Genomic DNA, 17,813 nt, shown 5'->3' with positions numbered 1-17,813 from the left:
ATGGCCCCTTGCCTCTTCTCTTCCTCCACACAGAGGCCTGCAGGGAGGGCTGGGAATGCTACCTCCAATTAAAGGGAAAGTCAGCAAGGCTGATGGGAAGGACAGCGCCAGGAAGCAGAGCTTGCTGCAAAATGCAGATACAGCTAAAGTGTATTAAAGATTTGTAAAGACCTGTCTAGCGCCTATCAGAGCAGGATTCAATCAACATAAGCTTTTTCCTGCCTCAAAGAGCCACTGCAGGTTGCTGAGAAAATCTAAACAATAGGCAGAGCTGTTGCCATGTGCTGGACTCCCACTGTGGTGTGACTGACAGAGAAAGGCTGTACCTACAGGGCTTCCATGTCCTGCCAGAGCTTGGGACTCTATGGATACAGCTGAGCAACTTTGCTTGTTACCCTACAACCTTCTTGTCATTGGTCCTACACTGAGCCCTTGAAAAGTCATGAGGAAATGCAGAATACATGCTTGTGACAGGAGCCCTTTGGCCAGCATTGCAATGCCACAGCTCACCCTTTTCCCTTTCAGCACATGAGAATACCTCATTGTCAACTTGGAAAAGGCTGTGTTCAGGTCTCAGATCAAGATATGAGAGTGTTGTGCTATCCTGAAATAATCCAGTAGTCCAAGCCAGCACAGCTGGAGATTCAGTTAAGCTTGAGGATAGTGTTACAAACAGAAAGATGGAGGAGTGGACTATCCTCCAGTAAACTGAATAATGCCAAAAGATGGCAAAGTGCTTTAGGATATTTTGTACTCCAACACTGCCAGTCTGCTAGCCTTGCAGAGTTTGACAAGCATCAGACATGCAACAACCTGTCTCTTACCCAGAGATGTCCTGGCTGGCGTAGAGTCTCTCTTGATCCAGAAGGAAACCCAGGAAAGAACAACAGTCAGGATGCAGGGAATGTAGGTCTGAATGGCAAAATAACCCATACGTCTGCTTAGGTCAAAAGAAACTGTCATCACCATGTACTCCCCTAGGAAAAAGCAATGGAGACATTGGAATCATAAGTGGCTTCCCGAAACACAAAAATCAGCAAAATTTCAGAATTTGGAGTGTTTCTGATGAGGTTTTCTTGTTGTTTTAAGTGCCTGGCTGGCTGGTTTTGTGGCTGGCTTTGTGGCTGGTTTTGTGGCTGCCCAGATTGTTAGCTTTATGGACAGCTGTGTGGCTGGCTGAGTAGGTTTGGTGGCTCACTTGCATTGTAGCTGGCTTGCTGGTTTTGTGGCTAGTGAACTCTGTGGCTACCTGGCTGGTGCTGTAGCTGTCTGACTTAATGTCTTTGTGACTAATTTAAGAGCTGACTTTGTGGTTACCCAGCTGCTACCTGCCTGGCTGGCTATGTGGCCACCAGGCTGCATTTGTACTGGCCCTGCTGTGTGTCCAAGCACACTGAAGCACACTGTCTGGAAAAGTTTCAGAGAAGAAACTATAGAGTTTTCATCTTCAGCTGATTGCTGCAAGGGTTTCTTTTCTATAGAAGCTATTTAGCTGTAACAGGCTACATGTCCTGGCTTGCTAACTAACTACCTGAACTGTGACAAAGGAAGTATCTTTCAGTCACTTTCATTGAGACTCTGGTTCTGCCCCTGGAAAAGGAATGTGGTGCTATACATCCTAATTGCTCATTTGGCAACTTACAGCTGAGGTTCTTCCGCTTTTTTAGAGGATCCTAGTGAGTATTGGAAGAAAGCCACCTGACAGCTCTAGGGTTAAGATGGAGCTTGCAAGCAATTACCAAAAAAGAGAATTACAAATGTCAGACAGCCACTAGTGCATTCAAGACACTTTCACTGCACCAATTCTTGTCCCGGTTTGTCCTGCCTTTCTACCCCAGTTAGAGGCTGGCTGCTGGTGTTGGCAACAGCAGCTTTCTGCAGAGTGGGAGAAGCAATATGTGAACTTGCTGCTTCAGAGGGCTTAAAAATATGAGCTCACCCCACCTGCAGGAATCCAAAGACGCTTTCCTCAGTTGTCTGTGGGAAGGAAAGGGGATGTGAGCTATTATGAGGAGGAGAAGCTGAAGGGCCTGCATTCCGTAGTTTCTTCACACATGCAGCCTTGTTCCTGTCTCTTAAAGCATAACTCAGGTGTTTGTCAGCCCCACACAACTTTACAGAAGGAAAGATTGAGATCTGCAAGTTCTGGTTTCCCCACCCCTGTTCCAATTATAAGCATCATCCAGGAATGACATAGTATGCACACACTGCAGCAAGAGGGGATCTGAGCTCCATCTCCTCTCCCTCTTGACCCTTCAGGTAGGGATAGCTTCATTCACATCAGCATTGTCACCCCGCAGTTCACAGCTGTCAGTGGTTCTGGCCTACGCCTGTTTCGTCTTCCCCTCACTCTTAATCTCCATCACTTCTGCTCCCTCTAGCAAAGGTCCATCCCTTCATTCTTGCATTTCTCTAACTGTGCTGTTGTGACTTTCCTTTCCCACCACTGTGGAGCTGTCTGATGACTCCTTCGCCTCCCGCAAGGTCTCCAACACACTGACGTGTCTGTGGGCTGTCGCCCTTTGCCTCACCTGCTCCAGTCCTGAGAACTTCTGAGGTGTTCCTCAGCCCTGTGAAGTCAAACTGGTACAGCCTCCAGGTGCGCTGGTCGGAGACCTCAATGGAGTAGCGCCTCCAGCGATAGACAATCTCCTCACGTGGGTAGCCATCTGGGAAAAGGGTCAAGGACATCAATGAAATGGTACATCATGTGCCTCCACCTCATTCACCACCCTGACTGCAAAAGCACTGGCATCTCACTCTGGCTGTTTTGTAAACATGAAGCTTTCAGGCAGGTATTTCTCATGCCTCCCTTAGGCATCCCCACATGCAGTGTGGGTAGGGACAGCATCTCCCATTGTGGGCCACTTCAAATGCTAGGGATGGGAAATCCAGTGCTAGAAACAGAGTTTTTCTAAGGACTGCACTGGTGGGAATGAGGCTTGGATTGGTGTAAGAGGACTCCCCCAGCCTGAAATCTTTAAGGGTTTTAGCTCCCTGGGGCAGCATGGGGCCCTCACTACTCCTCATGACAACCTTCCCTTCCCAGGCATGACTACACCAGGAATAAAAAGCTGTGAACATGGGAGGTAGCCTGGCTGTGGCTGCTCTGACTATCTCTGTACCTCTCGCCCAGGGAGCTGATCCTGAGTATGGAAAAGAAGGGGTGCATTCTCCATGGAGAAGGAGATCTGGCTCCTGCAGGCTGGAGCATGGCTTCTCCTGGCTCTGGCTTTCTTGACAAAGAAAGAAGCCTACTGTGAAGCAGGGACCTCAACACCTACGAGAGAGTTCCTCAGAGGAGGAAAGGAGCAAGAGCTTGGCAGCAAATGAAAAGTGTGTTTCTAATTATCAAGCATGTACGGCATGTACTGTTAATTAGCAAAGAATGAGGGATGGTGGGAGATGAGGGGATGGTATCTCCTCAGCATGCTGCCTCCCTCTGAAGCACCTCAGAGCCACGTGCGCTGCATCTCTTCAGTGGCAGGGGAAGCAGGAGAGGCAAACCCGAGCTAAAATGACTGAATCAGATTTCCAACCAATGCATGAGGACAGGAATCTCTTGGTGTAGAAAGTCTCCCTGCAAAATTACCAGTGGAGATGTGCCAGCATCAGCAGCCCTCTCTGCTGATGAGAATGGACATGTGGGGACTGAGAGGGGAGGGCTGAGTACCGCTCCTTTGCCATCGCCTTGGGTGCAGAAAGTGGGCCTGTCTCTGGGCTGAGGTCTGGAAAGCCAAGCTGTCCCCTCAGAGAGCAGGAGAAGGGGGAAGATGCAAGGCAGGACAGGTGCCATTTGTCTGCCAGCTGAAGGGATATACTCTGTCTAGAGTGACCAGAAGGTCAGTGAAATAATCACCTCCAACCATCCACCCAAATTAAGGAGAAACTCAGAGGTGCTGTGAATCTGTCCCTGAAGACCTCTTCTAGCCCAGAACTGGGAGGATGTTTCAGGGCATAACAGGTAATGGCCCAGGAAGACAGTCACAGAGATTAGGTGAAAAACGTACCTAAAAGGGCGGATGGTCTTCCCAGAAGAGTTTTATTCTACTGAGGTTTCTCTACTTGCCTTCTAAAACTATCAAAAAATACATATACTCACAACTGGAAAAAACCAAAGGGCAGGAGTGAGTGTCCATTGGGAAATTCTGCAGCTGGAGCAGACATTCAGCCTCAATTGTCAGCCTGAGAGAGAGAGAGAGAGACTGAGATATTGTGTTGGTGAAGGTGGTTTGATTCCAACACCACAATGTGACAGAGAGATTCTCGCTTCCTTGAGAGAGAAACACTAATTTGTTGAAGATCAGTCTGTTTGCAGGAACATTTCAAAACAGCAGCAAAATAAAACATATGTTTGGATATTTTCAAAGTGAGAAAAACATCTAATTTTCACATTCAAAAAGCTTTTTTGTTTAGTAAGCTTTTCAGATTCATTTATAGGACTGAGAATTTATGGGAACAAAAGCCAAATGTTTAATATCAGAATTAAATAGCTGGATTAACCAACTTTTAAAAGATTTTGGTTTAGGAAACCATTTGTAGTTTTGACTTTTTTTCTAGGTATGATATGGAAAAACAGTTTGATTTTTTTGGAAGCCTTCATCCTGGGAAGAGGAAGCCCATTCTGCAACCAGTACTGCATATGCATTCCCATCAGCCCTGGGAGGTGTCTCCACTACTCTGTCCCAGGGCACCTGGACACCTCCTCTGCTTTGACCAGCTCCTTGTTCCCTCACCTCAACAGCCAGCTACAGTGCCTGCTGCATGTACCTGAGTGTATAGAGCACTTTTCCATCATTCCAGATGCGGAGGAGCTGATTAGGAGTGGTTATCCAGTGGGAATCAGCCCGCTTGGAGTTCCTGAAAAAGGTATCTGGGATCCAGATGCGGCTCACCATGTTGGTGTTCAGCGTGAGGGCCTTCAAGGTGCTGTTGAAACGAAGACGCCGGTCATACCACGTCTGAGCAAAGAAGATATCAATGGTGTATTCCTGTGAAAGAGAAGGAAGAACATGTCTTTTTGAGAGGGATTCAGGCAAAGCAGAGCCCTGTCCTCTGGTCTGCAGGCCACTGTTTTGGAGTCACAGCCAGAACATTTGCTTTTTAAGTCTGGGAGCAGGTGTCAGTGACTACTGACACCTTTCCAGGCTCATGTTCAGCTCAGGGTCAGGACATCCATGGAACACTTGGGAAGAGCAAAACTGTGTGTTGACTGGTGGGTTGGTGGTGGGTTGAGCCGTAGCATGTTTGGCCTGACCCATGCCTGGAAAGCCAAGACCATACAAACTAGGGCTTGGGCTTCCTCTTGATGGACAACTCAAGCCAAACACTCCTTTTAAGCACAGGCATGAAGGAATAGTGTGGACATTGGCTGAATCCAGTCCTAAGTTCAGCTACACCTTTCAAACACAGTCAAGGAAAGCTGCTTACCAACTTACCAGAGAAGGCAAGCAGACAGCAGTTTCTGTTATTTATTAGGACACAGCCCAGCAGTGCTTCATACACCTAATTTGTACATATAGCAATAGTAGTGTTGTGCATAAACCTAGTAAGAATCCATCCCTTACTTCAGGACTTATACTATAAATGGTTTATATGAGAAATGGGGGCACTGTGGGTTTCTGGGCAGATACCCTTTGCTGAAGATTAGAAAAGGAAGCTGGGGCAGGGGCTGCTATGGACCCAGCTGTTGGTGTAACCAGTTCAAAATCTTGAGCCTTTTGCAGACAGAAAACAGAGTTTCCACCATAATGAGGACCTTTGGTTGTGGTGAGAGATAGGGTGTCCTAGCTCACCCATAGCTAGTGTTTCTGGGAGGCAGCTCCTGTCTGGACTGGACTGGCAGTAGTCCACATCTTTAGCGCACCATTATCCTCCTTGCTGCTGCAAGACAGTTTGCTCCTTACCCTCTTTTTCAGCCTGCCTGAGAAGGTGCTAATTAGTGCCATGCAGAACCATGTCTGGCACTTAGTGGCACTCTGAACCAGACCCCCAAATCGAGTTCTACCAGTCCATACTAAAGGCTGTCACCTTCTCCTGACAGCTCCTCTCTGACTTGGACTTTGCTCCCTTTCACTCCTGTTAAACCCCCAGGACCATAGAGGCATCATCTCCCTCTCTCCTATGGGCAGAGATGAACAGCGTCTGACTTTGCCATCTCTTCCTCTCATTCTCCTCCTCCCTCTATTGATTTATCTCGATGGAATTTTTATGACTGCAGCACATCCTCCCTCCACTGCCCTCGCTGCTGGTTCAGAGCTGACTTCTTCAAACCATGCCATTAAAATAGATGCGGTGCTCTTAGTACGCTCCCTTGGACAGCATGTCCTGCTGGGGGCAGGCAGAACAGGGCAGCACACGACTCCCTGCTTCATTTTCTTCACCCTTGCTCCACTGTCAGCTAACCGGTGATGAGTGATTGGTACCAAAAACGTCCCTTGCATAGGAATGAGATCATGAGAAAAGAGCATTTGCCATCAGGCAGTCGAGTCACTATCTGAGCTGATCCTTCACCCTGGTTAGACACAGGGATGAGCAAAGGTGATGGGGATGAGGTCCTAAAATATCTCTAAATGGGGACAGATGCAGCATGTTCAAAGTGATGGCATTGCCTCTACAGTTCATTCAAAACAGACAAGAGGAGACACAAAGCTAGGATAGCAGCAGCCCTCAAAACCAACCGCACAAGCATGGCCACTGCCTGAAAACAGGAGGTGGAGAGAGCCCATTCTAGCATCTGAATGCTCTGGATCGGACTGGGTACTGCTTGGACATAGGGTATGTGGTGATGAAGGCACAGATCAGGTTGTGAAACAGTGAAATAGAGCCCACAGCCAGGCAAAGAAGCATTAGCACAGTAGGGACAAGATGGGGTAATGGCAGCCCAAGAAAATTACATATATGGGGAGGGCTGGCTTTATTCTGCTTGGGGCCATTTTCTTTTCCTTGCCAGCTGTTGGGTGAAAATAACACAAAATTTGACATATTCTCCCCCACCCCTGCAAACCCTGTTTGAGCCAGTATGAGCTTACATTGCTCCTCCTAAGCAATATCTCTGGTGTAGGAGAAAGCAACCAAAACTGCAATGAATGATGCCACTATTAGTTTCTATGTCCTAACTGGAGTCACTTGTGAGATCTTGCTTCTGGGCTGGCTGCTCAGATTAGGTGTCCTGCTGTAAAGTTCAGCATTCAAGTCTGGGATAACCAATGCTAATGTGTCAGGAGAGTGGAGGGTCAGCTATCCCAGGGGCTTAGTATTGTCAAGCCCAGATTTTCAGAAGGGATCAGAATTAAAGAGCTCCTCTTGTGCCATTCATAGCCAGACTTTGCAGAAGGTGCACTGCACAAGTCATTCAGCTCTTCTGAAAAATCTGAGTTGTTATTGTCACTGTCCTGTGGTTTGATCTAATTTCAGCAGCTATTATTAGCACAGCTATTCATGAGGAAGAACTTAGTGGCTGAGCTGGCTCCCTTGCCTCTAGGTGGGGAACCCATTGGGAAATGTTGGCATTTACAAATGTATTTTCATTCAGAATTATCTGAGGCAAGTTTATAAAAAAAATGCTCTGTCCTTTGGGAGCAGTTTTACCCTTCCAATTCTCTCCCCCATCCCGCTGCAGGGGAGTGAGCGAGAAGCTGTGTGGTCCTTAGTTGCCTGCTGGGGTTAAACCACAACAGTTCCTGAAGATTTTATCACCTCTTCCCATCAGGTGTGGTTTGCATTGATGCTGAGGAACCTTGCAGGACTGCATGTCCACACCAGTCAGTTGTGGGATAGTGTTCAGGCCTTTCTCTGAGCATTAATCAGATCCCACTTAGCTGTAGGCACCTGACCAAGGTGATTAAAATAGGAGGTGTTTTGACCATGGGTTCTTTACAGTCACTGGAGAGGGGTAGGTATTTCTGGAGGAAGATCCCAATATGAAGCAGACCAAGTTATCTTCTAGAAATGCCTCACACACTTGCTGACCTTCGAAGAGTCCAGATTGATCAAGGCTGAATAGCTGAAGTTTGGCAGGGTGCACTCAGCCCCTAAAACTTACAGCAGTGCTGTTTCTTGAACTCCTGCACCCCTGTAGTTTCTCTCTGTCCCTGATTCATTCTCAGGCATCACAAAGAGACTTCTCAATACCTCAATTTCCCCATGTGGAAAAAGCTTATTGTAAAATACGCCTCCAACTTTACTGTACCATCTGCTATGCGGCACATGGAGGTTGTTAACTTCTCTGTAAAAGCACAGGCTTTTTTGGAGTTTTCAACAGAAGGAGCTAGTGGAATAAGAAGAATCACTCTAACAGTTAGGTTGCACCATTTGGATCACACGTGGGGTAGCACACACATGTTGGCATGCATGCAATATTACATCAAACTTCAGTCATAAAATAAAAAATCAAACTACCCGTAAGGCAAACACTGAAGACTGCCTACCCTAAATACTATCACGTGAGTTTATCCAATGCTGAGGAATGCCCTGCAGCATTGCCACTGCTAGCTGTGTGGGCTCATGTCCAACTCAGCCTTTCAGCACGTCCCTGCTGGCCCTTGGTCACCGTCATCACCTGGCACTGCTGCACATCACTGATCAGTCCTTGTTTTCCTCATGTGGGCAGCACAGATGCTGGTGGAAACCCAATTCCAGAAAATGGTAAAATCTGAAAACACTTAATGGAAAAAAACCTGTCCTGTAAAAGAGCATTTGTGGGAAATAAGGGGATGTGGAGTTGACAAGAATATTTCATCTTGGAAGAAAGAAAACAACAAAAAGGTGTTACTGCACTCTCAAACCCTTTCATTTTTAAAAACATAGTTTAAGTGAAAAGCTATGGAATTTCCATGTGAAAAGTCATTTGAAAGAAAACCTCAAAATTTTCAATGCAAAAGAAAATAGGCAGGTTCAGAAATCGGCCTGTCCCCAGCACAAGAGAGTTGGGAGCTGGCCACTGTTCTCTTTGTGTGCTACCCTAAGCTCTGCTCCTTGGGTCATCCCAGCCCCAGCCGCTCTGCCCTAACCTTCATTGCCCAGGAGCACCTCCCCACTTCCCATCCTGATGTCCTTCCTCATACAGCAAGGACATCCAGCCTGGCCCCAGGTAGCTCCTCCCTGTGCCTGCTCTCTCACCTCTGCGTATATGTGCATACACATGGGGAATCAGGCTGTATTTCCAGTTGGATCTGGCCCCAGAACTCTAGACTAAGTTCCACCCTGGGTTCAGAGCAGATATGAGTTAGGGCTACTCAATTTCAGACTAACAGCTTAAACTCACAGGGTTAGCATGACACAACTTGAAATTAGCAGTTTGTATTTTCAGGTTACTTTATACACCAAATAAACACAGCTGTGCATTGCCAGAAGATCCTTTTCAAACGGCTCAAAGCAAGTTTGTGTGTGCAGTTCAGCTGACCCCTCTCAAGGGTGCAATTAGTGGGATACAGAGGAGTTTGTACTACATGGTTCCTCTGTATCCATCTATGAGCTTCGTTCCCTGTGTTCTGACAAATGCCAGACAGAAGCAAAGCCATGAGATGAAGATGTCTTAGATGTCTTCCTTAATTAGGATAAAATTAAGGATTTAAAGGTGGCTTTTGCAACTTCACTTGTATTCAACAGCAACAAGAAAACCTCCAAATAGAGGAGACAGACACCTAGAAACAGGTTCCTCCATTTTCCTCTGCTGGAGAGATAGTTTGGAAAATTCCTAAATAACAGTGGGGCTGAGAGATTAATATCCTAGCCAGTCTCATTCTAGCTTTTATTGTTCTGATATTTGTTTTTATTCATAGAGCCCTCTTCCCTCTGCACCTCCAAGCAAATCCCTTGCTGCAGTACAGTAAAGCAGGTTACTTTCCTGGGAAGCATGGCCAGCGTTTCAGGTGGGCTGATGTGAATCTGATGGGTCCATGCTGTCAATCACAGAGCTAAGCAAAGCAAGTATTACAGGCAAATGCTTTGGGGTGCTGCAATTCAGGAAAATCTCGGGAGGAGATTTGGGAGGAGACGCAGGAATGGGGTATATTTCTTTCAAGGGCTGGTAGGTCGCTCTGTGCAGCTCGAGGCAAGCCAGGAAGCCTCCAGTCTCCCTCTTCTGCAAAACAGGGGTCAGCCCAAGCATCCCCCCTTCAGACAGAACTGCACTTAGCAACTCCACACCCCTGCAGCCCTTCCTTCACAGGTGAGCATTTTCTTCTCCACAACATCCCATGCATCCCTACCAGCCTGCAAACATCTGTGACAAACCCTGGGCTGCTCCCAGCAGCTGGCTCCACGTCCCAGGGAACACACTCAATAATAGCAAAAAGTCTGGAGACACTCTCCAGACTAAATAAATAAACTAAATAAAATAACCTTATTTTAGGAAAATCTTCAAATCTGATGCACAACTTCTTGTCCCCACAGCTTGCAGGCAAGAATGTGCTTCTAGCACGACATGTGCAAGCACTCTCCAAAGGCAGCAAGCAGAGAGGACATGTACTAACAGCATATGTTAATGCCTGACACTGACCACTTTGGCAACCAGTTGGGCAGTGTCAGGCTTCTCTCAGTTCTCCCATTAGTAGCGTGAAACACCTTGCTTGTGGATGCCTCCGTGTCCCTGCTCTGGGTGAGTTTTGTCTCCCCAACACAAAGAGCAAAAGAATGAGAATGTAAGTTTCATTATGTTTCCAAGGTCCTCCTCTCTCCAAATCAGACCCTAGAGAGCTTTTTGGACATGATGCTGGAGTGACTAGGGGAGCTCACAAGGACAAAAGGAGCAGAGCTCTGATGATCTGTATTTTCAAGGTGACACACTGAACTTCCCATCTGTTTCACTTCTGCAGCAACACAGGCAGCACTGTCCTTGCCTGAATGTCTTTTGCCTCTGCCCAGGGAATCTCAGTTGAGACAGCATTCTTTTTATAATACAAACTCGCTGTTAAAAAACCATCACCATGTCCTGTGCTTGTGCCAGGAGCCTTCAAACAAGACATGCTGTACATGCTGCTCTGTCGATTGCAAACTCCCCAGTCAAGGCTTGCTCACCCTTGGAGTCTTTGCATTTGGGAACTGGACGGGGCTTTCAAAACCAAGTGCTGGCTTCTGAGATCTCTACCTGCCTGCTCCCATGCATGTGCAAGCAGGGACATCTAAAAGGCAGGCTTTTATACTCATGACAGCCAACCATCCCAGACTCTTTCTTTCCCCCCAAACACATTCTTCTGAGCTGTTCCCTTGTACCACCGCTTTCTGTCCATCAGTGATGTTATCAGCTCACATGCAACCCAAGATGGCTGCTGATTGCCTTGGTGCCTGTTCCTCTTTTCATGGGAATGTAGCCTGGCACCGTGGAGTCTCTCACTGTGAGCCCCAGGGGCATGTGACCTAGAGTGTGTGTTTTAGCATCTGATTAACAGTCATTACCCAAAGGATCAAGGAAAGTCCTTGAGTCGAGACATGACGTCAGCCAGATTCTGGTTTATAGAAGCACAGTCTGCCTGCACTGTCCCTGATGAGGTTATTCCTGAAAAGGCAGAGGTGTGGACACAGGATGCTATATGCAGGCGGGGCAGAATTAATTAAAGGGGAAGATACTGAACACTTCAATGAAGTATTATGCAAAGCACCATGGGGAAGGAGCCACCTCCTTTTAGATTAATTTTTCACCACTCTGGGGACAGGACATGGCCTGGGTGGAAAGTCGTGTGTAAGCACCTTCTGATGCAAACAAGGATGTAGCCCAGTTACCATGAGCTCTAGAAAATGCCTGGGCTGCTTGCAAAGCAAAGCCACACTTGTCCAAAGTCGTGTTTGCATGTCAAACCTTAGTGCTAAATGCTTAAATGCACACCACGATGTTGGGCTTGAAGCAACTTTGTGCCAGCAGAAGAAAGCAGGTGGGGGAAGAGAAGAGGTAAGGACAGAAGCACACAGGATAACTGGAAGAGAATACTTAGCACTTCAGGCAGGTGCTCTTGTTTATTTGTCCTTTGAGCTCATGGGGTGTTTGACGAGACAAAAACAAATTTCCTTTGAAAGGGCTAGAAGACAAACCTTTTCACTGCATACAATTAACTTCCTAAGATTGCTCCTCCATGACAGCTTGGCAAGATTCAGATGAGAAGCTGGAATTTCTTTAATTGCACTTCCCATTCCCATGCCACCCACTGTGATTAAAATGAAACACTGGGATGAGCAGTCTAATACTTCCCAGGCCTGGGAGAGCAGCTGCTGCAGCTCCCCTGTACCAGACAAAAGAAAGTAGGAGGTCCTGCGAATGCCCCAAGGTGTCCGGTCCTAAGCACTCCTGGGGAGGGGTGTCTGGGATGGTCAGCTTGTCCCCATGGAGACATCTGCAAGTCTATCATTGCCTAGGAACATGATCTGTTCCTCCAGCTCTGACATGTTCTTTGCCCTATCTCTCTGTCTTTACAAAACTCACTGTCCTGGACTGCTGGATTCCCATGAGCCTGCCTGCAGGCTCCTGCTCAGTGCAGGAGCTGGACACTGCAGCTTCACTGTCTCCTCCCTAGGATGGAGAGGCAGGAATGAGAGTAGTATCCTGTTGCAGCAGCAGGGAAATGGCCCTCGGGTGAAGCAAAGGAAGGCAGGAATGTCCTCCAAACATTAAATTACATGGGTGCCTTCAACTCTCAGAGGCACGTGGCTGTGTGGTTTCGAAGTATGAGAGCAAGCATCCTTCTAGGCTTAGGGCTCGACAGCTGGGCCTGTCTCCCTGCCTCCAATCTGGTACCTCATACAGAAGGGACCACCACTGGCATCACCACTGGCTTTGCCAGACCCCAGTACAGCCTACAGCTGCTGCTGGCTCACCAGATGGACTAGGGGGTGGCAAAGTCAACACTGCCTCTGAGATTTAGGGTCTGATTCTCTTTTACATCCAGTCCCTATGTGGGGGGAATGAGGGTTTTGGTGAGGCAGAGTAGTCCACAGTAGTCTGTAGACTGTTGTAAAGGTCTTAGCACTTTTCCCTGTCTGTTCAGGGACTGAACAGCCCACATCTGCTGCCCAATTACCTTTGCTGTTTTTTCATCTTTCCAGGCTTTCTTGGGTTTTCCCTATTTTTCCCTTCGCTCCCTGCTCTAGTCTTCTTTCCTCCTCCTCTTCTCCACATGCTCTTTGGTCTGTAGCTCACCACTCTGCTTCTCTGCCTCAGCAAGAAAGGCATTACCACCATGCCCACGCCCCTCCTCAGACAGAAACATCTTCAATTGTAATGGCCCTATTCAAGCACCACAGCATTTCCCATGCCCTTCCCACCTTCTCATGGGATTTTGCTTTGTCTAGTAAGGCCATACGCTCTTCAGGGGAGGGACCACCTCTCTCTATGGACTGAAAGGTGTCTAGGGATCTCAGCTGGATGCCAACTGTCATGCAATGAGAACAGACAAAGTCCCTCCCACTGCAGTCTTAGTGATGAAGAAATTGCTACAGAAGCTGTGCTTTGAGGTCAAGACAGGAAGGAAAGGGTGGCAGAGACAGGGAGCCACAGGAGCTCTGCTTTCTGTGTGGATCAGCGCCAGAAGCTTCCTTCCAGTGCAGGAATTGTATGGCATGGCACAACAGCATGCAAAACCAGAGGGATTAAGAATGGGCAAACATCAGGCAGCTTCCTTCTGTCCCAACAGTCACAGGAGCTTAGGGACAGAGTATAAAGAGCAGGAGTATCACTACAGCTTGCTAAATATGCCCTTCTCCATGAGAACCACTTGCTTCCAAAAGCACTGAGCTCTGTCAAACCACCTTCACGGGCAGCACGTTTACAGGGTGGAGAAGCCAGCAGAGCCCAGAACTGAAGTGCTGAAGAAGTGATGCTTGCCACCAGCCATGGGAGCTGCGCTGCTCCTGGGAGATGAATCACAGGCTGAGGTGGGCTAGTGGGCTGCCCCACATGAGGAGTCACGACACAGCACAAAGCATGATGAGGAAACTGGCCTTGGGTGGGCAGTATGGTTCAGCTCTCCAAGAACCAGTGAGCCAGAGTGGCACGTAAGAGAGGCCCACCTCCCAAACCCTGATGCTACTCTGTCCTCCTCCCACCAAAATGGGTCTGAGAAAGCACAGTGCACCCACGTCCCTGGGATGCCATCCATTGTACAGAAATGCCTTTGCTGGCCAGGAGGAAAACCACTGTTTGCATATATGAATCCCTTTCTTATCCTCATCCTCAAGGAAAAAAGCACATTCAAAAAAACCTGAGAAAGTTCTGCTTTCATAAAAGGGGAGGGTTTTTTGCCCTCTGCAGAAATCCTCACTCCTGACAGTGTTCTCTCCTGGCCCCAGATGAAGGAGGAGGTGGGGACAGTGTACTCTGCTCTACTGACTCTTTCAAGGAAAGTTGTTTCATGTTGTCTCTCATGCCCCCTTGCTGTGCTTGCCAGCTTTCTCTTCCTGCCCTGCCAGTTCCTTGATTTAGGTCCTTCTCCCTGCTTCATTTTGTTTTTTCTTTCACAGTTCTTTTCAAGCCACCACAAAACCACAGCCCAGCCCTAATGAGATTTCAAGGGAGCAGCAGGCTGAGGAAAGCAGCTGGGAGAAATTAATCAGGTTACAGAGAAAGAACAATTTCTTTCTGTCTTCCCTGTTGGGTATTCGAAGGGCAAAGCAAGCTGGACTGCAGTTACAGAAGGGACACCAGGCCAGCTGATTATCCTTTCTAGGCATACATCCACACTTCAGGCCAGATGTGCTGGTCATTTGGAAGCCAGGACACCAGCCACTGGCCAAGCAGGACCTGCAGAGCTCTGACACTCTGGGCTGCTCGCTTCCCATGGCACCTGGTGGCTGCAAAAAACTCTCCCTCAGAAACTGGGGGCCGGTATTCCCGGTCCTTTTTTCCAGCTCCTGACTGTTTTGAAGAGACCCAGCCTCCTGCAGATGCCTCCTTTAATATTCAACCAGTCTACCTTTCCCAGCTCCCCTAGATGGCTTTAGGACATCTTTGGGAAGTAGTGAAAAAGGTGAAAGCTCAGGTTTTCTACACAGAGGTATAAGGAATGCACTGGCAGAGTTTGTGTATCCCAGAATCATACACACAAAGAAACTGAACAATTTTGACTCTTGAGCTGAGTGCAAAGTTCCCAGGAGCCGGACAGCCCATTCTCTGCTGCTCCTTACCGAATCCCAGCACTTGAACCTGCCTTTGGCTTTTTGTGATAGCAGCAACACTGAGGTATTTTCATCTCTCTTCTTGCTGATCCAGTGAGAGACGACCAGTGTCTAAGCAGCCCCTGACCTCACTGCTGCAGAACTGGACTGAAGCTTGCAGCCAGCTCCTCAGGAACGTGCATGCAGAGCTGACCTCCAAACAGCCGTGAGCATCGGGAAGGGAGCTTGGCTTCACGCAATGGCTCACTCCTCCCTTGCCATGCAAACTGGGTGCCCAACATCCCCATTCACAGTGCTCCTTCTGTCCCCTGCCTTCTCTGCAGAGACCCTTCCTTCCCAAGCCTCCTGGTGAGATTTACTCTGCACATCCTTCTGGCACACTGCTCCAAGCCATGTCACCACTGTGGCTTTTTGTTGCGGCAGGGGGAACCAGGACACATTGTGCCTTCTCACAAGGTGCAGATTCATGTGACAAACTAAGGCTGCAAGCTCTGGACAGGTCTGTCAGTCCACCACTCCCAGATCATGAAAGGAAATGGTTGTCTTGAATATTACAGTTCTCTTTGCCTCAGCTTTTCTTTTCAAGGAGCAAATGAAGAGATCAGCCAGTTACCATCTTAACTTCTTCTTAATCTCCTACCTCCCTGTGGCTGTAGGAACAACCAACCAAACTCCTACAACTTTTTCCCACTTCTCACTCCCACCCCACTGCTCTGCTTCCTCTCCTTGTCCTCACTACACTACTAAGGTGGCTTTGGATGTCTGTGGAGGAGAATGACGGACCAAGGGACACAGGTCTGGTGTGGGAGGTGTAACAGGTACACTGGCAAAGCTGGAGGGAAAGAGAAGCAGATCATGGGCAAGTGTCAGAAACAAGGCTTACAACATTTGCAGAGTCCTAGCTCTGACCTTCCCTGCTCCCCAGCCACATGGAGACAAGGTGTTCCCCCACCCCCACTCCTAAGTGTTTTGGTTCACACATCCCATGTGCACCTGCCTGCCGGTGAGCCATTATCACTGACTGCAATTCTGTTGAGACAAGCTGATCAGATGGTTAGAACCATTCCCAGCTAACTGCAGGTCAGAGAACAACTACAGAAATCCTCACAGCAAAGCCCTCTGGACACGAAGATGGACAAGCAAGGCTTATACCAGGGTCCCAGCTACCATCAGCTCTGTGCTACCAGCACACACCAAGCCCAGCATGAAGCAAGCCCAAGACCCCTGACCAGACTTATTCCCCCACCCACAGTGCCCCATGCAACCAGCATGATTTCTCTGGGGCTTCAAGGAGCTTTTGCATTGGGAATTGGTGGGGCCAGTCTCAGCAGTGCTGGTGTGAAAAAGCTGCAACATCAGCAAACCCACAGCAGGGAACGATGGGCTGCTGCCGACCAGCGTGAGGCACCGCGGCAGATAGCTGTGAAGATCTACCTGCCCACCCACTTGCTGACCCTAATACATATCTCCTACCAGCACAAAAGACACCATGCTGAAGACACAGGGGCACTGAGGAGGTGCCTGGATGCGAGGGTTTGCAGGGAGGAGAAGCAAAGCGCTGCCTCAGCCCGACCAGCCCTGGTGCCATGGGGAAGCTTAGGCTGGCAGTAGCACCGCTCCACTGCTGCTCACTTGCAATTTGTATCACGGGCAATTAAACCCTTCCTGTACATTGAGATGGGATGTAATAGTCTGAATATTCAGCCTTTAATATCAAGGAATGAAGAGGTCCTTGAAGCATATTGCCTCCGGCCACCTACAACCACTGAATTCTGAGAAATGGTCTTCATTTCATAACACATTTATAGCAGGCAGATTTCACATCAGCCTTTTAGGGGAGATGGTAGGACTGCTTCATCTGGGGATGCAAGAAATAAATAGAACTGATTTGTACTGACAAAAAAGAAATTTTGCTGGAAATAAATTAAAATTGTCAAAACCTAAAATCAATTACCTCAACATCATCATTTCATTCAGAAACTTTTTTTTTCTTCAGTAAGCTAACAAAATATTTTGCTTTACCCTTATCTATTTGATTCTTTTATTTTCAAATACTCATTTTCATGCTTGACTTATAGGACAGAATTTATCACTGTATGAAAAACAAATCAAAACAATCTGATGATACTAAATGTAAATGTTTTGATTGTCCCTAAACCCATTTTCTGTCAGAAATGCTTAAGAATTTTGGCTGTTTGTCCCATGCGGGAGGGGAGAGCGAGACCCCCTCCCCTACAATGCTGGCTGTTTGCCCTAGACCAGAAATCCTGGCCTCTGACCAGCTCTTTGGCTTGGCTGTCACGCACCTGAAATATCCAGACCTCTCCTGTGGAGACATCTAAAGCCTTCAGTTCAGATAAATCAACTCTGCCTTAAAAGTAATTCAGCCCATCAAGTGACAACTATTGGTACAGCTCAGAGCCTACATCTTTCAAATTTGACACAATAGTGCTTTCCCTTTGACTTGGAAGAATCAATTTAATGAGGTTCAGATCACAGATCAGTACCTGAATGAAACACATGCTTCCTGGCCTGTCCACGCACACACATCTCCATATGGAGAAGCGGCGCCATTGGGGAACTGCAGAGCAACTCCATTAGCTAACGTGCTTGTGATGGAGACAGCTGCATCCGCACTTTTCTTCACAAGATGCAGCTGCATGCAACTGCTCCGAGCCTGAGCCCACATGTCCCAGGCACATCCCTACCAG

General features: G+C 47.9%; 1 protein-coding gene across 2 annotated transcripts in view; it reads right to left on the bottom strand.

Annotated features, from left to right (window-relative positions):
• The window catches only part of LOC126050292 (gamma-aminobutyric acid receptor subunit gamma-4), a 338,971-nt gene that overhangs the window by 307,049 nt on the left and 14,109 nt on the right, over nt 1-17,813 (bottom strand). For both annotated transcript variants that reach the window (XR_007509488.1, XM_049828000.1), the window contains exons 4-7: nt 4,771-4,991; nt 4,103-4,185; nt 2,532-2,669; nt 825-977 (exon numbers count right to left, since the gene is read on the bottom strand). Coding sequence is in view for 1 of the 2 variants with exons in the window: in XM_049828000.1 (XP_049683957.1) it covers nt 825-977; nt 2,532-2,669; nt 4,103-4,185; nt 4,771-4,991 (595 nt within the window). In the remaining variant the exon portion in view is untranslated. The remainder of the gene's footprint in view (nt 1-824; nt 978-2,531; nt 2,670-4,102; nt 4,186-4,770; nt 4,992-17,813) is intronic.

The sequence above is a fragment of the Accipiter gentilis genome, chromosome 24 (assembly GCF_929443795.1).
Source record: "Accipiter gentilis chromosome 24, bAccGen1.1, whole genome shotgun sequence".
Classification (NCBI taxonomy): domain Eukaryota; kingdom Metazoa; phylum Chordata; class Aves; order Accipitriformes; family Accipitridae; genus Astur; species Astur gentilis.
This window is presented reverse-complemented; position numbering and strand designations above follow the sequence as displayed.